Source organism: Anoplopoma fimbria, chromosome 5 (genome assembly GCF_027596085.1).
Source record: "Anoplopoma fimbria isolate UVic2021 breed Golden Eagle Sablefish chromosome 5, Afim_UVic_2022, whole genome shotgun sequence".
NCBI lineage: Eukaryota > Metazoa > Chordata > Actinopteri > Perciformes > Anoplopomatidae > Anoplopoma > Anoplopoma fimbria.
The window spans coordinates 8146117-8168202 of record NC_072453.1 but is presented as its reverse complement, the minus strand read 5'-3'; the positions used below and the strand labels follow the sequence as shown (position 1 = coordinate 8168202).

Sequence of the window (22086 nt, the reverse complement as noted above, 5' to 3'; positions counted from 1 at the left end):
TCTGCCATAAAGCCCCGACTGGTGGAGGGCTGCAGTGATAGTTGACTTTGTGGAACTTTCTCCCATCTCCCTACTGCATCTCTGGAGCTCAGCCACAGTGATCTTTGGGTTCTTCTTTACCTCTCTCACCAAGGCTCTTCTCCCACGATTGCTCAGTTTGGCTGGACGGCCAGGTCTAGGAAGAGTTCTGGTCATCCCATACTTCTTCCATTTAAGGATTATGGAGGCCACTGTGCTCTTAGGAACCTTGAGTGCTGCAGAAATTCTTTTGTAACCTTGGCCAGATCTGTGCCTTGCCACAATTCTGTCTCTGAGCTCCTTGGGCAGTTCCTTCGACCTCATGATTCTCATTTGTTCTGACATGCACTGTGAGCTGTAAGGTCTTATATAGACAGGTGTGTGCCTTTCCTAATCAAGTCCAATCAGTTTAATTAAACACAGCTGGACTCCAATGAAGGAGTAGAACCATCTCAAGGAGGCTCAGAAGAAATGGACAGCATGTGAGTTAAATATGAGTGTCACAGCAAAGGGTCTGAATACTTATGACCATGTGATATTTCAGTTTTTCTTTTTTAATAAATTTGCAAAAATTTCTACATTTCTGTTTTTTTCTGTCAAGATGGGTTGCTTGTACATTAATGCGAAAAAAAATGAACTTTTTCAATTTTAGCAAATGGCTGCAATGAAACAAAGAGTGAAACATTTAAAGGGGTCTGAATACTTTCCGTACCCACTGTACTATACCGCAGAATTGGCAAAGTTTAGGTGCACATTGAGATTGCATAATGTGTCAAAAACATACACTCACAGACGTTCAGTTTTAACACAGTTTATTTTTCAGTTTAAATAATTACTTGGATCATCCAGTGTAGGCTATGTTGGTTTTTCATACATGTTGGTACCAAATTTATGATCAACAATGGATGCTTAGGGTGGTTTTGTATGAAAAAAAAAAAAAGACAAACAGAAAGAAAGTAATTACACAGGAACAAAAGATCAGATTTTTAAAAAATGTGTGATCAATACTGTGATTTAATCGTTAATAAAAAGAACAATAATTGGATTAATGGGCCTTAAAAAAAGATTCGCTGTTCTCATGTAATTAGAACCTGTTAAATAAAGATAAAAGTCATCAAACCGCCAAAATAAAAGTCCCCTTTTAAAAAAAATCACAGCAGATCTTAAAGCTTAAACTTACACTTCTAGTATGCATTATGGGCTTACAGATAGAATTTGTATTTGATGCACACACACACACATGGGGCTGCTAGCAGTTAGGAGATAACACAATGTGCCAGTCTGCAGGTTACATTTGGGGGACACCGTCAGTACCTTCCTGAAGCATGTGTGTGTTTAAATTTTTCATAAAAAAACAAAATAAAAACAGATATAGATGACGGATGTTTGAGTTATCATGAGTGCTCACAAGGACAGAAGTACCAATCTCTCTAATTGTATTACAGTGCTTTTGAATTAGGAGGAAAATAAAATGAAAAAGCGTTAAAAATAAAGTGACGTCACATGCAGCAAAATATCATCTCTCTGAAGACAAAGTTCCACAAACAAGAGCGGAAGGAGCTGTGGAGTAAAATCAAGCAGTTGTTTTTTTGTCATCCATTCGTTTCTCTTTTACGTACAGCTTTTTTTTTTGTTATTCGTTTGGGAAGAGCAAGTCAGGTCGCACACTCAAGGCTGCTCAAACAGTGTCGACCTCTCAATACAAATGCACCGACTCTGCAAAGCTTCATCAACTCAAATCAGTGCATAAACAATCTGTGAAGCTACTGATTTTTTTTTTGTTTTGTTTCAAGATTTTATACAGTGTCATTTATATACAAAAAAAAAAAATCACCCATTTAATATTATATTTCATTTAAAAAAAGAAAAAAAAAAGGAACCACATGGTACACCCCAATACTTTCGGGTCCAGGAGGAAAAAAAAATCGACCATGTAAGGCGAGTGAATCACACGTCTTCCTTATCTGTCAGCGTTTAGTTTTCCTTGTTTTGTGCCGTCTTTGGTCACACAGGCGCCTTTTTCATTCGTAGAAGATAAGAAAGCTCCAGCTCACGTCCATGCGTGTCCTTTTTCGGTGTTGTTGTTTCCAACAGTGAGTGAGTTTTGAGTGACATGCTCATGCGAAATCAAAAGAAAATTAATTCGTTTTTTGCGTTGTCTTGCTGAAAAAAAACATGCGTTGTAAGTGAAAGCTTCAGACACGTGTTTTTCGGGCCGATTGACGAGGCTTCCAGTCTTGTTTTTCCTCCCAGGGTGTCGGTGTTTGTGGTGTCGCAGGTGGACGTCGGTGGACCTGGAGGGGGAATGAACACAGACCTGAATTAAAATCTGAGGTTCTGCGGATGGATTGATGCTCTAGATCTTCAATTCAACAGATCTGATTCGATCTGTAAAAAGGCTGATATTCTGCAATCAATTAGTTGGTCTATTTATTGCAAATGTTTAAAAATCAATCGTTTGCTGGTTCCAGCTTCTCAAATTAGAAGACTTAATGCTCTTATCTGTTTTATATAATACTGAATTTATATCTTTGGCTGTTTTTTTTTATTCCTTGCATTCTCTTAATATTAAATGTTATTTCTTTACAATTTTCTGACATTCTATTCACTAAACAAACAAAAAAAATGTGACAAACTAATCGATAATGAAACAAAAGGAATAGTCAATATGCATATTTGCTTTCTTGATGAAAATTAGATGAGAAGATTGACTACACTAAATATTAAATATATGTTTTGGTACAAACTAAACAAACAAGATATAACATGTTAATTAGTGAACTTAAGAGGGGGCTGTAATTGTATTATTATCTTATTTTATTTATTATCATTTTTTCTGCATTTAACTGTATTTGTACGCTGTTTATTTCTCTGTATTATTTTAAATTTTTCCGTATCCTTTTTGTGGATCCGCATCCTGTACAGCACTTTGTAACTTCGTTTTGAAAGGTGCTATATAAATAAAATCTTACTTATTTACTTACTTACTTAAGAGGTGTTGGTAGGTGTATTTTGGGATTTTTTTAGGCTAACATTTTCCCTCTGCTCCTGGTCTTTATGCTAAACTAAACTAATCCCCTCTTGCTTTATATTTAGCGTACTTCTCATCTAACTCTCAGCAAGAATGCAAATAAACATATTTCCTAGAAGGTCAGACTTCTCCCTGAAGTGCTTGTTGTTGTAAATTGATTTTACATTTCCAAAAATAACATTAAATAGCAAACATTGTGAACCGTTCTACTGGTTTGACTTAACAGATTTATATTCATTGACTTTAATGGATTATATTTAAATAGATATCAACCTCTCACCTGGTTTAGTTGAGAGCTTCTACTGTTATGACTGACTCTTCTTCCCTTGTTTCTTGGTGCCGTTGCCTCCAGGCTGAGCAGAGCGAGAACGAGGACATCAGTCAGGTTTGAAAAGACAGAAAAAACAAATGAAGAGAAAACAAAAGTTAGCTTTGTGTTCAGGATAAATATGACCAGTGACGTGTTAATGAAGCAGAGTCGCGCTGCACTACTGTCGAGGAGATCACAGGCAGCATGCTGCCAGAGAGACGAGTTTAAGGAGAGAAAAGAGGAAGTTAAAATCACACATGCATCAACACATGTTAAAAGAGAAAATGTAGTACTACTGATGCACTGCAGTACAGAGGAAACACACACAACACAACTGCAAACTACAACATGTGTACTACAGCAATTGTTAGTACTCCAATACTTCATTACAAAGCACTCAACAAACTGCAATCCATTTCTATACACAGAAGCACAACCTTAATTCTAAGAGCCAACAAGTTCCTCCCTGAATCTTTTGCTCTCGTCTTATTTAATATTGTTTATGACCTGCTTTTCATCCAAATGTAGCGTAAATTTCAACTGAATTTCCAGAAAATTGTCAGAAGGAATGTGAATTAATGCGTATTTCTATTCCTGACCGTTACGTGAATATAAGAAGTTGGTTCATCGACATAAACAGCAAACTCTCCTGTTGGGTTTCTATTTATCCATTGCAGAAGAATAAAGTGCAACAAGATGCTGTAATTTAAAGAGCGCCAGTAAAATCAAACCTACAGTGAAAACCAATGTGGAAACATGATGGAAATGTGGCATTAATGTTTGTTTCATCTATCAATAAACTTTTCCATACGAGTCAAGCATAAAAAACTTGAATTTCCAGCAGTTCTTCTTTTCCAGCACGTAAAAAAACAAGATGATGGAAACTGACTTAATGCTGATCTTGGAAGTCTGTCTGTATATGTGGCATATGTAATGTATAATATAGTATTTAAAAGAAGCTATGACTGGGCAGGGTTCAAATTGTAGTCTGACATAAAGGTGGCATCATCTCCTAATTATAAGTAGTGAACCAACTGGCCTCAGCTCGTCCTCACTTGGTGCATAAACTCGAAGCTACATCCTCAACCACTAGTTCACTTCAGCTCCTGACTGTTCCTATAACTCAGAGTGATCAGTATTTACACACAACTACAGCTTCATGCAGGTGTAAGTGAACCAGAGCAGCTCAGGTGACTAAGTTCGCCGGTTGGTTTTGTAACGCCAACCTCAGTTTTTTCTCCAGACTTCTCAGCCTTGTTGCCCTGTCGGGAGCGCTTGCCCCTCTTCTTGCCCTTCCCTCCTGCTGAAGAAGCAGCGGCGGCTCCACCAACCACCACCACCACCACCACCACCACCACCGGCACCACCACCAGTAGCACCACCAGCAGAAGCAGCTCCTTCTTCTGTAACAGCTTCGCCTTCACTTTCCCTCCTTTCCTCCGTGTTGAACACACGGCGCACCACCTTTCTGATCACCTGTAGGGGGCAGAACATGTCAGGGGGGTGGAGGAGGGGGGAGGGATGTAGGAAAGTATTTTATGAGGAGGTGTGTGTATAAGTGTATAAGATTACTGTATTACTGTACTGTGTAAAAGTGTGTGTTCATGCATCTGTGTGTGTCTGACTGTCCGCATCCTAGTGACACTGGCTTCTGTTAAAATATTTAAAAAATCTCTACTTTCCCATTTTGAATATTACTAGAATGTGTGTGTGTGTGTGTGTGTGTGTGTGAGCGGTGGGATAATGATGTGACAGGTGATGGAGGAGGGTGAGGATGGCGGTTACTTTTCTGGTGACCAGATTCCCGTCTTCATCTGTGAACTGCTCCTCCGTCACAGACTCTCCAGGAATGTTTTTGGCTTCCTCTCCCTGGGGTGAAGGGATGGGGGGTTAAAGGACGATTAAAACGGAGGATGGAGGAATGAGAGATGGAGTTGAAGTTGGGAAGAGGTTTGAGAGTAAGAGTATTATTCATCTGGTTATTTAGAATATAGAGGACATAGACAGATGTCTTCCTGTCTGCAGTGGTCGATGGGTTCCCAACTGTTCAATCATAAATAAAGATTTTTTAAAGTGCAGTCCGATCATTAGAAATTCTCAGAATACCCTAAAAATAAAATCCATGATCGTGTGATGCAGGAGTGATAGCAAAAAACATGATATTTTAAAGCCTCTTAGGATGTGAAAAACTTTTTCTTATTTCAGTTTTTATCTTCTAACTGATTTTGGAAAAAATTGGAAACCCAACTGATGCTAGTGTATCACACAGGCGTTCTCAACTTATTAATATTTCTCTGTAACACAAACTTTAATACGCACACCTGCACTACAAATTACAAAAGCTATGTTTTATTGTTTTAAAAGCATGTAAAATAATTTTAATTAAGAATATAATGTGATGTAGAAACCCTGCAAAAGGCCAATAGCTCCAAGCAGATGTGTCCAGAATACAAAAAAACACAAAAAAGCTTCAAACTTTCAGCTGCAAACTTTGTACGACAATAACTTTTTCCTTCAATTTCTAACAAGAATCAATTTCTCGCTCGATACTAACGACCACACAAGCAAATCACACTGCCAGCGTAACTGAGGCTCCATTTACACAGAGACAGATCATCTGTATTCTAGAGCTGCAACATTGACGCATCAGCGGTTTTAATTATTCTTTTAGAAAGTCTATGTTTACAGCTTCTTAAATGTGAATAATTCATTTTTTCTTCTGCAATTAATAACTAAATATCTTTGGGTGTCGGACTGTTTATCAGACAAAACAAGACATATCACCCTGGGGTCTGAGAAATCATTTCCTGACATTTTAAAGAATGATTCATCAAGATTATTATCATTATGATCAGATTAAGTGATAATGAAAACAATAGTAAGTTGCAGCTCAAAGGTAATATGTTATTTGTTTTGTACATTACAATTCAAATTGATGCTCTTATCCCGTTTGAATTGAGGGTGAGCATATATCTAAGGGGTTCACAGTCTTTTCATTAGACATATGGACACATAAGAAGGGAGTTTTAAGATTCCTTTACAGATTTTCTGTGTAAATCCAGCCTCAGAATTATGATTAAAAACAATACTATTCTCTATATTTGAACCAAACACACAGCACAACCAGCAGTCCACCAACCAGGTAGCCAAACCAAACACCAAACAGCACATCTGGTGGTGTCCTGGTTCACACCAACAAGCAGTGAGTAGCACTTCATGCTATAGCCAGGCTAAACATACACACACACTCACTATCCCTCACACACACGTACACACACACACACACAAACTCCTCTATGCAGCTATAGTCAAATTTCCATCCAAAGAAAATGTGAATTATTGTGGGATTCGAGACAAACAGTTTATATTTTGTATTACCAAAAAATACCAGATATTTTACTAAAAGAATTTGGAAAATGTTTTGGACATCACTAATATATATTTCACAAATCATTATCCTAATAAAATTAATAAATATACCTTTTGGGGAAAATATTTTGGATATTGTACAGATATTTTTCATCTAATTTTCAAATATTTTCATATAATGTTTCAGACATTTTATTATAATTTTTCAGACATTGTCTGATCATCTCTCCAGTAAAGAGAAGCTTCATGTAAGTCATTATTTGTTCAGGTCTGAATAGTCTGGTTTCATTGCACTTTTTGTATTTTTATCAACAGACAAACTCTTCCACCTCAGCCAAGCCTATTAGCTTTTTTGTGATATCTCGACTTCTTACATTTTAGTGCTCGGACTTATCTCTCAGATTTTTTATGTGCAAATTGCAAATATGCACAAGAACAGGTGGATGGAAACCCTCTCTATGATACATTCTCTTTCTTATAAACATTATAGCTGCACACAAACACACTCCCATGTTAACAAACTTGTACAGAAACATACTTTCACTGTACAAAACACAAAGGCTGCCAAACACACACCAGCACAGCCTAACTTTAAAATCTTTTTTATCTATCTCTGTGACTCAGACTTCTTCACACACACAGAGTCTCAAAAGCTTTATGCAGTTTCACTCTTCCTCGAGCTGACCACACACCAGGCCTTACACACCTTGAGTATTACCCGTCTGCGGTACACCCTGGTGGTGACAGTGGTCTCCTCATCGGAGCCGGACTCGTCAGCTCTAACACTCTCCTGACGAAGGTAGCCATGTAACATTGTTACAATAATGAGCAAGTGTGTGTATGAGTCTTCAATTTATGACTTTGTGGAAAGTTGTAATTAAAGTTTGGACCAACTTTGCAGTTAAAAATAAATATGTCGTTGTACATTCTTCATTTTTAACCCACTACAACTAAACAACTGTATAAAACGGGCCTTCAATTATAACAAAGGTCACAGACATAATGTGTTTGTGCATACATTTCAACAAAACATAAACAAGTAAATAATAAAAAATTGTCAGCTGACACACCCTGCCTGAAGGAGCGACTCTCACCTGGACTTTGTGCTGGGACCTTTCACCTCCCTCCTGCCGCCCTTTGCTTGGTCCCGCTGTGCTGCTGTCCTCCTGAGATCCCTTCCTCTTGGCCTCCTTCTCCTTTTCTTCAGGTGCGGCGTCAATGTGACCTCCGTTCCGTCTGTCGGTCCGAGTCGGGGGCTGCTCCAACGAATCAGCCAGACTGTCGGGGCTGCAGGGGAGTCAAATATAGAGATTAAAGAAACGACCAGATTGGGAACAACAAAGTGTGTAAATACGCAAACAGACTAAAGACAAATCCCACCTTCCCTCCTCGGTGCCGGGGCTGAGGCAAGTGGCTGCCGACTCTGCGGTCGTGCCGGACGTCTCACATCTCCAGCCTGGAACTGAACACACGTCTTTTTCTGTTTGATGTAGTTGATCGAGGATCGCATTCATCCTCTCCTCTGTCATCTCCTCGTCCTCCCAGCCTCCCTCCTGCTTTATGTCATCCAGCAGACTCTGCAGCCTCTCCGGAGTCATCTCCTCTTCCTCCTCTTCTTCTTCTTCCTGTCTTCCGTTTCCATGATTGGTATCTGAGGCAGCATCTTCTCCCTGACGCTCCAAAACAACGCTTTTCCCTGCCTTCAGTTCTTTCTCTAAGGCCTCAGCATGCTCGTCTGTTCCCTTCCCTGATTGCTCTACTGACCTCCTGTCATTATCTGGCCTCTCATAATAAACCAGCCCCGTCTTTTCCTCTTTAGACATCGCTCTTTCTCCGGCTGTCAATGCTGTATCTTCAGCCCCAACGATAGGGGGCTGCAGGGCATTGGAAGTGGGGCCTGCAGCGACAGTGGGGGGGTCGCTGCTGGACGTACTGGTGGTCTGAGTGAGAGAGAGGTCGCTAGGTCTAGTAAGCGGGATCTTGCTAGGGGAGTCTGCGCTAGCATCGCCCTCGCTAAAGAAGTCGTCTGAGCGAAGCGGGGTGGGGGGCTGGTAGTTCAGTTCTGTGGGGGTTTGCAGCTCCAGATCTATATTGTCGTATCCTGGGTGGATGGCAGGAGTAAAGGATTAGAGGGTGAGGGGATCGAAGAGGGAGGGAGAGACAAAAACAAGGGAAGGAAAGGAGGGAGGGAGGGGAAGGGTGGGTTGAGTGGTGGAGGTGATGAAATGAGAAACACTTTTAACATCTAGCATTTGTTCAAAAGCCAGACAGGTGTAACCCCAAGACACTTTAAGTCTGTGATTGTTTTTTTAGCCACTTGGCGGCAGCAGAACAAGCTGTAAACACAACATTGATATATTATCACCCTATAAAGCTGTTACGGTAAACTTACACATCAAGCAGAAGCAGAGAAACTATCATTCATTTGCAGTCGTATTTGTGTGCAACTGATGATTGTAAGTCCAATATTCACTGTTCTTTAACAGTGTTTTTGGTCTCCATCAACTAGTGATCTGCCAATCATTTGTAGTGTTCATTTAGAATTCACTTTTTAGCTCGGTTTTGGTCTCCACCAACTCCTGAGAAAATAGTTGGTACTTTAGCCATGATGTTTAGCTCGTTATATGCTAGTTACTAACTTTATCTGTCTGCTGTCTAAACTTATGTAGAGTGCAGTGGGTTTAACAGCGCTTTTCAATAAAAACAGTTGCTTCATGTCAAGATTTGAGTCTGCGGGCCCAAAAACTAAAACAAAGAGCTCAAAACAGCTAAAAAGCTCTGAGGGGAGCTGAAGTGGAGGTTGATTATTCTCTGTGGCCAGACAGTCACAGTCAGCAACTATCTGATCAACATTATGGAGCATTTATCAGCTAAAAAGACAGATATTTCCATCAGGAGATGGTTGAGACCAAATACTGAGCAAAAAGAGAGTGAATTTTGGCCTTACACAAGCCAAGTGACCAGAAACAAGCCTCCAGAAGAATGCTAATGTTGCTTGGTATTTCATGGATGTGTAAATAAGCAACTTTTTGATAACATATCTGCCATTTCAGCATTTGTTGTGTTTCGAACTTGTTCTGCTGCCAACAAAAAAAGATGTAATGCTGCTTTAAGGATTGTCCTTCTTCAACAAAAACGTGGGGACTCCTGTGTGACTGCTGGACCTGCGATACAGAGTAGACACATGATCAGATCACAAGATGGAAACAGAGAAACCAAAGTACCAAAGACAGAATATAAAAGATAGAAACTTCACAGGTACTGTATTTGTATAAATCACAAAGTTCCTCAGGAAATGTTTATAGTTTCAAACCAGCAATCAAGCCTTTTGTAAAAGCACTTCAGACTCAGCCTCAGACAACTTAAATGCGACAGGAGTCAAATTAGGGAGGACGTTCTTCATTACTGCAGTTTAAAATGAGCTTGACTTCAGCTCATTGTCTTAATAATTATTGAATAGGTTAATGTTAGATTATGAGCAAAGGCTTGAGGAGAATTCGGGTAGGTTAGTTGTGTTGATTTCAACAAGAGGCAGAGAAGAGAAGAGCAACATACAGGCGTCTAAATGTAGACTTCAGGAACAGAATGATCTCGCCTGAAGTACGAAGGGACACCGGGAGGGAGGGGGGAGGAAGGAGGGGAGATGGGAAATAAAGGGGGAGTAGGAGAGTGATGATTTGGGGGAGGAGAAGGGAAACAATGAGGTGGGGGAGAAGGAAAGGGAGAGGATGGATGGAAGGAAAGGGGGAGATGTGTAGGAGGAAGTGGAGGAGGAGAGGAGGGAAATGTTAAAGAGGGAGAGGGGGAGGAGAGGGGAACGGGGGAGAAAGGGGGATGTAAACTGGAGAAGGTGGCAGGGGAGGAGGAGGAGATGGGAAGGTGGGAGAGGAAGGAGCAGAGGTGGAGAGGGAGGTGCGAGAAGGGGGAGGAGAGGGAAGAGGTGGAGAAGGGTTAAGAGCGAGAGGAGAAATGGAGGGAGATGGAGGAGACGAAGGAAGAGAGAGGACAGAAGGAGGAAAGTAATGAGGAACAAACGGAGGAGGAGAGAAGAACAAGGAGTGGCTAAAAGGGCTTTGGGAGGAGGAGGGGAGAACAGGAGTGACAGGCAGGGTGTAAACGGGAGGTGTTGAAGGGGGAGACGGGAAATGAAAGACAGAGGAGGGAGAAGGGAGAGCAGGAGGGGAGGGGAGAGGGAAAGAGGTGATATGGCTGGATGAAAGGGAGGAGACGAAGAGGAGACGAAGGTAGAAGAGGGAGGAGGAGTATAGAGAGGAGGCTGGGGCGTTTGAGGACAAGGAGGAAACGTAGGAGACCTAAGAAGCTTTGGAGCTATTACAATTATCACAGTTCACACGAGACAAAAGAAAAACAAAACACACAGAACTGTTAGACAAGACTGTGATGAAAAGACAAACAGCATTTAAAACAGATCGATGCAAAGACAGTGAAGTGAACTTGTGATCGATGAAGAGTTAATGTTTTAGAAGCCACAGAAGCAAAGATACTGCAGAGTCATGGGATTGCTTATCTCGCAGGTCGATAAGCAAGAAAAGGCAAGAGGAGTGAAAAGCAGCAGCATCTTTTCCAACAGTAGAGTAGAACAGGTTCTGGGATCTACGGGGTCTATAGTTTGTCGAGTTAGGAACTTGGAAGAAGCAGGAAGGGAACTGGGAATGCTAAAAGGCCGGGCCAGGATTTTATAAAGATGAGGTCATTTCACCAGATTTCACCATGCATGATAAGTATGATAGAAATATATACATATGTATCATACATTTTGTAATAACAGGAAGTTGTACAAAATGGCACAAATTAAATTTCCAATGCCACAACCAATTAAACTTCACAAAGAGAAAGTAAAAAGTCTACCTAATGATTTTATACTATGCCTCACAAATGTTATGTCTTATGTCTGATAGATAAGTAAGATACTATAGAATTGGACTCCTCTATTGGAGGAAAACAAAATTATTTAATTGAAATTTTACGATTATTTTAAGAATGTTAAAAATAAAATAAAACCTGAATCAGCCCTTTAAATAACTATGACTATTAATTATGTATGATATGGGTGATTGTAGAATGTAAACTACTTCTCCCGCCATTTAAACCCCCACATTCCCAGAGATAATATCGATGTGATATTGGTGTCCTCATAAAGGTCCTGTTGAAAGGGCAATAAGGTCGGGGATATGCTAATGCTGAAGGGTGCTAGTTAGCTGTGGATGTCATCCAGTTAGAGCAGAGATGGGGTTCGGAGGCTTAAGACTCTAGCTTGTGGACAGTTGTTAGTGCTTTCAGGAGGCACTGTTGTACTTCCAGTCTTACTTTAGTCGGCCTGAGCTCAGCAGAGAGGGTAAAAGCAGAAGCTATGATGGGATCCAGAAGCTGCTGAAGTTAGCAAAGGGTAGTCATTGTTGGAAACTAGCTGGTTAGTGGTGGTAAGTGCTGACAAGGGAATCTGCTGAAGGAGTTAGTCGCTGAGAAGCAGAAGAAGAGGAGGAGAGAGGAGGCGGGAGGCAGGTCTGCTGGTCTCAAAGCAGGAGAAGCTACAGTGGAGCTGGGAGGCTCGGGGGAAACCAAGGAGATGACAGATACAGAACAGCTAACAGCAGTGACACAGACGCAGAATTATACACTGCACACTTTGAAAAAAAGGTGTTTCATTTTCAACCCATCTGTGAGCGTCATCCAGGTCAGAGCACGTCCGTCCATCAATGCGTGCTCTGCCAAAACACTCGTGCATCATGTGTTGAAAAGGCTCCACCCATTTGAAGAGTGTTAGAAGTGTATTGTTGTAAGCCAACAACATCGGAGCAGGCAGCCTCTCACACAAAGCCATAGCCATGCATTTTGTTGATTTGTTTTTACAATCTGTTAAATGTTGGTTTCATTTTAAATCATCTTTGCAGAAAGATCCACAGTTATTAGAGCAAACGTAGCACGGATCCTTGTGTCAAGATGACTTTCAGAAACCTAAACAGACAGATCGACAATGAGGTCCATTTCAGAAGTTTGTCTCAAAGAGTGCCTGACTAACACTGTAGCTAAAGATAGCTGACATGATTTGACTGGGGCTCTTTATTCCCTTGTGTCCTTGACGAACAAAGGAACAACAATGGAAAAATATGCAGTTGTATGCTGGTTGGAAACCTTTCTGAAACTATATGATGGGATGCTTATACAGGCATAATGGCAGTGTTTTTTTATAAAGGCAGTGGAAAAAATATAGTTGATGCAGTGGTGGAAGAAATATTCAAAATTTTAACTCGAATAAAAGTAAAGTACTTTGTAATAGAGATGTATTGCAAGTTATGTAAGTTTATACTTGTTATGCAGCTGGGTGGTCCATGTCATTATGATCACTGATGCATTAACTTGTAAAAAACATTCCATTGTTGTAGTTGGTCGAGGTTGAGCTAATTCTAACTGCTTATTGTTTTAGTAAGTTAAATATTAATCTGTTAAATGACAGGTAATTATAGCTGTCAGTTAAATATAGTGAGGTAAAAATACAATATTGAAATGTAGAGGGTAGGAGTGTGATGTAGTGGAAAACAAATACACTCAATCATAGTACAAGTACCTCAACATTGTGCTTAAGTACCGTACTTGAGTAAATGTACTCCTCCACTTCCACCTTCCACCACAGAGGAGATTAAATCTATGTGGGGTGCATCTCCCAATTAAAGCTGAAGGATTGAGTCTGAATATTTGAACAAACTGTCAACAGTCAGGTTGCATTGTGGGTAATGTAGGCACAAAGGTTTTGGCAATAAAAGTCTTATTGCTGTATTTTTTATAATCATATATCTGTAACAAAAAGCAAATCAAAATTCTGAAATGACCCTCATTGGGTCTGTCAGAATCAGAGAATACTGAAAGCTGCCACATTTAATTTTCATTTAAGAGAAGAGAGAGAAAGTTAGAAAGAGAGAAAGACTTGCCATGCTGCATAAAGCAAGCATGCTATTATTATTAATTGGTTGTTATAATTATGTTTTTCTGCATTATGTAATAGCGTACGAGGAGATGTGGTGGGTATCAGTTAAAATACTTAGAACATACACATAAACATAACTATTGTTGAACCAAATCATGAACCTCTGCTCTAAACCATCTGAAAAAAATGTGCTTCATTAATAATCCTATCAACATGGATTATCAACAAAATCATCAGATGGGACAGAGACATAAGTTCATTAGTGGCTTACGTTTGCTTCAGGATCATGCTTACAAAAGCTTACAAAAAACAGACAAACATTCTAAACTCTCATGCACCCAATATGGTACAGATTTTTATAGATAAATATGTTAATAATCACCCAAAAATCTATCACTTGCCAATAACGTTCTAATGACTGAGTGCTACAAATTAAGTGCACTGCCCAGTCTGTCTGGGGTGACTGATCAATGAGGGCGACTCTAATGCTATTACTACCTGAAGGTCCATTAAGCTCAATGAACCTGCTGGAGCATGAAGTCATTTTGGTTAAATTCTAATGAACTTCTTTTGTTTTGGTCAAGCCTGATTGGTTTCTGGTATTTGTTTACACGGTCAGGTCTGACTATCTGGCTGAGAGAAGGAGGTGAAGAGGGGTGAAGGGATAGACTGAAGAGATAGACTTAAGAGTTCAGCTAGGGTGGGCTACACTTTACCATCGGACTGATCCGGGAATACTGCGTTATCATCGGCAAAGCAGCGTGTGCCTGAAATGTTACCGTAGTCAAATATGGGCCCTTCCAGCAAAGTCACAATATCCAACCGATTGATCTTAGTCAGCACCGCAGTTAAAGCATCCGCTAGAGAGAAGAGAGAGAAAGAGAAGTTGCATTAACACCACAAAACCTTGATATTGTCAGTTCTATTGATTCATTGTATTAATAATATAGCAACTGAATAATTTATTCTCATGTACAATAATCAGTCAGCTGGGAGAAGAAAACCTGGATGTGACCGACAACGGCCATATCCATTTCTCTCCGTCACACATACGTAACGCACGCTGCTTACTTGTGGCGTTTTTACCGTCCCTGTGCACCCATTTCTTTAGGAGCATGAAGCTCTGTGCTGTCAGGGAATTGGGGTTCTCCACTCTGATAAAGTTGATCTCATCCACAGAGAAATCCAGCTCCCTGGCCAGCTCTGAAACGGCAAGAAAGTAAAATCATAAAGATGAAAAATATTGTTTCACTCAACAGGTAAAGTCTCATTTCTATTGAGGTAAACTATCCTAAATATGTCTGCACTTGTGATTTAACATCCACTATGCTGCATGCTCTGTCTTAATCAGTGGCTGACAGAATCACAAAACAAACCTAAACATTTTTAATGTCAGTGACAGCACAAAAATACCTCCACAGAAGCAGAAACTTTAGAAAACAGTCAGTTATCTGATGATAAGCTGCAGCATGACACATCATATGCGTCGTAAACAAATTGCTGCTACAAAGATTAACATGCATAGAACAGATATATGCAGAAGGAGGCATTTCAAATTTGATTTCAGGTTTGCAGCAATTATAATTCACCTTCCAACGCATCGGTTCTCATGTTACAAGCTAAACTCTGATGAACATATTTATCTGATGATTTGTGTCAATACTTATATTTTCATCAACCCCCTCACTGCTCAGTAGCTAAACGACTGTAACTGCCAAACACTGTGCCAAAAACAGTCTTGAGCGTATGGAGGAGCGATATGCTGCTTATACAGACAAGCATACTGGCCATAAATTTTAAAGCATGAGAACATAATGTTCAGCAGCTCGTTCACTGCAGCTCTGCAACAGGAACACACATTAAATATGGATTACATTCCACGCACTCAGTCAGTGCACCGGACAGACAGGCACACAACTATTCCACACTTGTACGCACTTCAGACGGCCGCTTGTGCACACACACACACACACACACACACATGGTGACGCCCACTCACACACATGCAGATAGGCGTGGGGCAGTGCTGCAGTGCAGGTGGTCAGGCTTGGACTAAACTGCAGAGGCCACACCCTTATCTCAGCTCGGACACAATACTTACATAAAATATTCTTACAAACATTCAAACACAAAGATACATGACATTGATAAATATAAACACATTGCTATACAAGCTTTTTTCTATAGAAATAAATAAAACAATACTGATTGTATATATTTTCAGGCCCCTTACTCCAAATTTGTGTCATCATGAGGTGTGTATGTGTAAATTCTCAAAATTCATTTGATAAATTCAAAGTTTTGAGAATGTTCTACTTCCTTGTTGCATCATCCGTGTAGTGACGATGATGTATGTGATATAAATGCCACTGCAGTACTGCATAGTTTATCAAGTGTATAACTACATGTCCACCAGATGGCAACAAACACTGTAAAATGGTTTGAGAGCTGGGCTCAGTCCAACATTCATTCATTCATTCATATATAAACGTGGGTGTGCTGTGAAATTCTACTGAAACTGAACTGAAACCTCTTTGTTGCAAGACAGGTTTCATTTCTAATATTTGTTTCGAATATATATGACTATATTGACTGTTGTTTTGCCGACCCTCCCAATTTCCCCAAGAGACTCTAGTTTGTTATTTTATCCTCCCAGGTCCCAATCCTCCTTTATTTCTTCCAATTTATGACACATTTTCACAGCTTTTTGTTCTTACAACCTGATTTTGGCAAAGAAATAATTAATGACAAATGATTAAGTTTATGCAAGAGATTCATGAAAGTTCAAGCCTTAAGGACGAATAATTCTGTATTCTGAAGTCAAATAAAAGTCGGACTATTTAACACAAAAATGCCGTTGCAGTCGTCTTGTTTTTTGCTATTTTCAAGTCACTAGGATTCAAAAAGAAAAGCCTCTGAAACTCAAATTTGCTGGTTGTATGCAGAACTGATTGAGATTTACATTTCAGCTGTTTCTTGGTGTCATATCAATTACCATAATGAAGACAGTATTCTTTCATCACTTTCAAAGCTGGTTTTTCAGTGTTTTTCTTGTAGTGTGAACGGGTGAGATGTGTGCAGACTCACCAGTCCAGCTGAGTCCGAGGTGGTCGGCTACTATTGCCATACGGAGGTCTGTTCTCTCACAGGGACTCTGAGGGCCTGTGGCGAGGGAGCAGGGAAGGGCAGGACACAAACAGTTAACATGTGACATTATGACAACAATCCCTAAAATAATTAAATGGCTCCTATAAAAATGGCCGCAGAGGGGATCAATGATAATAGAAACAGTTTGGGATTGTGAACTGAAAGTTTGTCTGTTTCAGATTGTTTAATGTGGTTTAACCATAAGACTTCTAAATACCTAGTAAATAAATGCCTGCTTAATTAAAATTATTTTTGTGTCTTTTTGGGGCATTTTCTGATGTGATAATCATATCCAACCCTGTAGTGTTGTCGACTGAAAAAAACTAAGTAAACAAAAGACTAACTTTAGCTCACTGTCCCACGTCCCACTTCTGAAAAAAAAAAAAAAATAATAATACGTTTTTCTGGCCAGACTCTCCTCAATGATTCGGTTCGGATAAAGCATGACCCCTTACACTTTTCTGTATTAGCCCACAATTAAAAAAGTCTGATCTATTATTATGTATTCTTTTAATTTATTCTTAATTATAAAGCTTTAGGGAAAGTACTTTAATAGTGAAGATTTCCATACTATCTTTACTAGACTAGCATTCATACTCTGCCTAACTAACTAAACGTGAAGAAAAACACAAAATATCAATCTAAGTAATTATAGCAGTAACTACTTTTTAGGCTAAAATATAAAAATAAATCCGTGAGCGAACTGTTTGTACGAAAAAAAATCAAAGCATGAGGATCTGTGAGGCCAGAAAAGGAAAAAAACAAAAATCACATATTCACACTAAAATGTCCAGTACTATTAGTATTTGTAGTAAAGGTTAAAAGAGTTAAAGAGTTTTGCATCACATCACTAACAACAAACAATCTACCATCAGGCAACATTCCCTCCCACTGATAAAAAAGCAATTCATGGCTTCAACTTGAAATCAAAAGTATTCCACCTGCAGCAGATATTTCAACGACTTACTACACTGACACGCTCCTGTGCAGCTGACATGTTTCTGATTGTCAAGTTCAGCCGATGAATTGTTTTCGCAGTGTTTTCAGGGAGCAAAAAGTACCACCAAAAGATTTCTACAAACCAGGCAAGCAGACCAAAACAAACACAAGGTCATATTTCCCCCGAAGCAATCTTTTACATCTAGGGTCCTAATGTTGTCGAAGGTGAGCGGTGTGGTGTGTTGTGGTGAGGTGCGAAGCTAGCTCTATCTGTAGTGTGAAATGAGAGTGAGAATGTGTGTGGGGACGCCGTTGTATTCACTTGCAAACCAATACTGATAACTACAAAGTGTTTGCGGATATTGAAATTGCAGTTCACCAAAGACATAACTGCAGTCTATTGTAAAGCTCCCACCCACTGTGAGGTAATACATCCACTGTCATAGCACATATGCAGACATCGCTTTCCCTTACTGATCAGCATAAAATCAGGAATCCAGCAACCAATTTTGAATATTGCCGATACTGTCATGGATTCTTCTTGTCTTAGACTTTACCTTATTGTCTAAATCAGACAGCACAGGACACAGATAACAAGAATGACAGGAAGAAGAAGTGACATCTACACTTACAACGTCACGTCACAAGGCACCCACAACAGCTGCATGCATCTCAGAGAGAAAGATAAAGTATAACAAGTGTTTAGAAAGAGTTTACAAACTAGTCTGGTTCTCTGTGACAGGAGCCGTGATTGGTTGATCAACCTGACTCCCTTCCTCCTTCTGCTCTTGCTCCTTGCCTCCCAGTGTCCGCCTACTCTTCCTCCTGCTCCTCCTCCTCTCACTGCTGGCCTGCTCAACCTCAGCTCTCACATCTCTAGCAGATGGTGTTGATGTGATGGTGCTGGTGGAGGTGGAGGTAGAGGTGCGTGAAGGGCAGGAACTTCTAGAAGCTCTAGATGGTTCTGACAAGGAAGTGTTCCTGGTAGTGCTGAGGCTGCAGCTCTCCTCGTCCTCAGTGGGCAGTGTTTTCCCCTCTAACTTTCTCTCAGTCTCCTTGGGAACGGTTTTGTCCGAACGTTTGGCTGCCTGGCTACTGACAGATTTTGTTTTACAGTTTTTGGAGACCCCTGCTATGTTTTTTCTCCCTGTCTCATTTGTGCTACCTCTACATGTGGTTTTCACTGCACTGTTTCTTTGTTCAGTACTGGATCTACCTTTAGTTAGTTGTTTATCACCCCTGGCAGTTGTAATGCGTCTACCACTAACAACAGACTTAGCTGGAACCTGCTTCTGCTTGCGGGAACAAGAAGAGTATTTCATGGCTTTCATTACTGGGATTCTAGATTTAGGCAACACATTCTCAAAAGCGTCTAATCTTTCCCTGACATTATGCATTGCATGTTTTCTTGCTTTGAATGTATTAACATTGTCTTTCACTATTGGTTGACTTTGACTGCATAGTTTGTGGTTGTGCGCCCTAACTGGTAACCTGGACTTGCATAACTTGCCTTTGACCTCTTTGGCTCCTGTGTTTGTTATTGCTAAATTAGTATAAGCCCTGCCTTCCCTGCTATTCTCCTCTAGCTGGCTGAAGGATGCTTCTATCCTGCTGACCTCCTGCAGCGTGGGTCCCGAAGAGGACAACAGGTTGAACACAATACTGCCAGTTTGACTGACGTCTGAATGTACATAATGGGAGTCAGGGATGTTGCTACTGGTATGGCTGCTCCATGTGTGGAGATTGCTAATATGTTGTGACGGTGTGGAAGAAGAATCTGTGCTTTGGTTATAAGTGTGATTTTCAGAAGTCCGGTCCAAATGGTTGGATGTCCCTGAAGGAATTCTGTGATTTGAATAATAATCTGTAATGCCTGAAGGTCTATTATTCACATAGTTATCTGTCATGCCTGATGTATCAAAATTACAATAATCTGTACAGTTTGAGGTTGCAGAATAAGAACTATCTACAGTTGTTCCTGAGGTTTTGTCAGAGTGATCAAAGACGCCTGATATTCTACATTTAGAACTGCTATTTGAAGCATCAGAGGTTTTTTCAGATGACAACTTGAATCCTGTTCTAAAAGTGGAGAATTTAGGCTCAGTGTTGGAAGTTGAGTCTCTGCATGTGGTGTAACTGCCAGTCGCATTTGATATTTCTAGCTGGACAGTAGTAGTCTGAATGGAGACATGAGGGACTGTTAAGGTATCTATGGGATCCTGAATATTAAACTGATCCCCATGTTCTGAGAAGGCATTTACCTCTGAGTCCCTGACCCTGTACCTGCCCGCTGAGTAGTTATGCTCACCAATCTGAAAAAACTGGAGCCTCTCCTCCACCATGTCCCTCTTGCTCATGTCAATCGCACCACTGCGTGTCATCTCAAACATCTTCCCTTCATGGAAGGGGAAAGGGTTTGGCTCGCTCGTCGGCGTGCTATCGTCCGTTGGTGTTCGGGCTGGGGTCGTGTCTGGTGTTGTGGCCTGAGACTGGTCGTCCACTGCCAGTCCAAAAGGCTTAGGCTCACCATTGCTTGCCCTTGTCCCTCCCATGTCAACGACTTCTTCTTCTCCACCTTTACTGGGCCAGGGGTCAAAGTCCAGCCCCTTAGTGGCTACAGTCTTAAAGGTAGAATTAAACTCCTCTTCTAACTTATAACTAAAGTAAGTATCTGAAAATCCCTCTTTATCTGACTTCTTTTGTTCCTGAAGTTTATCCCCGTCATTACTAACACCATTAGGTGACCCGCCATTTGAGGGGGTATCTTTGTTCAAAGTGTCCTTTTGACATTCCTCCGGGGTTTTCTCCTCTTCAATAGCCTCCAGTTTGGTCGGAGGAAAAGAGCGGTCAGTTGACCTATAAGTGTCTGTTGCCCAGACGTCTCTCCGGCTGTCTGGAAGACCAAACAGACGTAAATCTGCCTGCTCGCACAGGCCATCATCCTCATCCTGAAGTTCATATCCATCTAGTGAGTCAATTTCTGTTGCATCTGTGTCATGAGAAAATTCAGCCGTTGTGGCTATTGAACAGTCTGTAATTGACTGGTCATTTCCATTTTGTTCGTATTCATAGTCCTCTCCTTTTCCATTAGAACCATTTGAACCATTGGAGCCATTGGAGCCATTGGTGCCATTGGTGCCATTGGTGCCATTGGTCCCATTAGGTTCTTTGTTGTTTCCATTTTTGTCATGTTTTTTGGGTTTAGATGCCTTTTCCTTCTCTTTCCTCTTCTCCTCATCCTCGGGAACTTTGGAAGTGAGTTTCCTACAAGGAATTGGTTGAAAGATTGACTCATCATCTTCATCATTTGATTGACTGTCATCTGCCCCTGGGGACACCGGGGAAGGGGGTTGGATACGTATAATTGGCTCGGTCAGAAGGTGTTTGTCATGTTCTTCCTGCAAGTTCACCTCCATCATTTCTGTCTCAGTCTCTGAAGATGCACATGAACCTTTCCTTTCTGTGTCTGACTTTTCTGAAGACGAGTCCAGCGGAGGAGGGGGAGGGAACTCAATATACGCGATACCTTTATCTTTTGAGACCTCTTGTTGCCTCTGCTCGGTCATTTCATCATGGCTGCCATTGTCTGTTGTTTCTTGCTGGTTTGAATTATAAACTAAATCCTGCTGTTTATCATAATTCTTTGTTTCTTGTTCATTAGCATTAGCAAGGTCTGCTTGTGTGCTGTGAAGAGTATTTTTGCTTTCTGGTAGGATCTCTTTAAAAGAGAAAACAACTTTGCTTTGGTCATCTTCCTCTGATTCTTCAGATACCTCCATGATTGGGCTGGGTTTCCCTGGCATGAATCCCATAAAGGCATCAGGGGTCCTGGCTGTGAGATCGTAGCTGACCTCCTCAGAGCTGGGGGTCTCTGGAGTAATGGGGCTTTTCCCTGAGCTATCTATAAAAGAGACTTGTTCTAGCGTGTCATCATCAGGGCTTATGGGGCTGAGTGCTGAGTTTGATTTCTGTTTGACTGTGTACACTGTCCCTTTGGCTTCCCTCTCTGCCTGCCTTCCCACCTGGACGCTGACATAAACTGGTAAGGTTTCGATGCCCTTGAAGTTTTCTTTGGTTGTTATGGCATCTGGAGGGGTTATGACTTTCTCCAGTGTGTCTCTAGGGCTGGGAAGGTTGTTGGAGTTGGAATCTTTGGGTGCGTTATCTAGAATTTCAAAGGTCAGATTTGTATCTGTTTTAGCAAGGGCTGTCTCAAGATTCGCCTGTATTTTGCTCTTAGATAATGTAGGTATCTGTGAAGGTTTAGTTATTGTCTGTTTTTTAGTGAGTTCATTATCTAAAGTGGAAGACGATATTACAGGAATTCGG

General features: G+C 40.7%; 1 protein-coding gene across 2 annotated transcripts in view; it reads right to left on the bottom strand.

Moving 5' to 3' along the window:
* Positions 1-2296: 2296 nt before the first annotated feature.
* Positions 2297-22086, bottom strand: part of LOC129091193 (ankyrin-3-like) — a 144971-nt gene continuing 125181 nt past the window's right edge. Inside the window, exons 38-46 of one of the 2 annotated variants that reach the window (XM_054598711.1) lie at positions 16759-16833; positions 14743-14874; positions 14388-14531; positions 8109-8829; positions 7823-8015; positions 5145-5228; positions 4586-4835; positions 3330-3402; positions 2297-2312 (exon numbers count right to left, since the gene is read on the bottom strand). In XM_054598711.1, the coding sequence (XP_054454686.1) occupies positions 4608-4835; positions 5145-5228; positions 7823-8015; positions 8109-8829; positions 14388-14531; positions 14743-14874; positions 16759-16833 (1577 nt within the window). In that variant the 3' untranslated portion in view covers positions 2297-2312; positions 3330-3402; positions 4586-4607. Of the gene's footprint in view, positions 2313-3329; positions 3403-4585; positions 4836-5144; positions 5229-7822; positions 8016-8108; positions 8830-14376; positions 14532-14742; positions 14875-16758; positions 16834-22086 lie in introns of those variants that run through there. The other variant, XM_054598712.1, reaches the window with a different exon arrangement.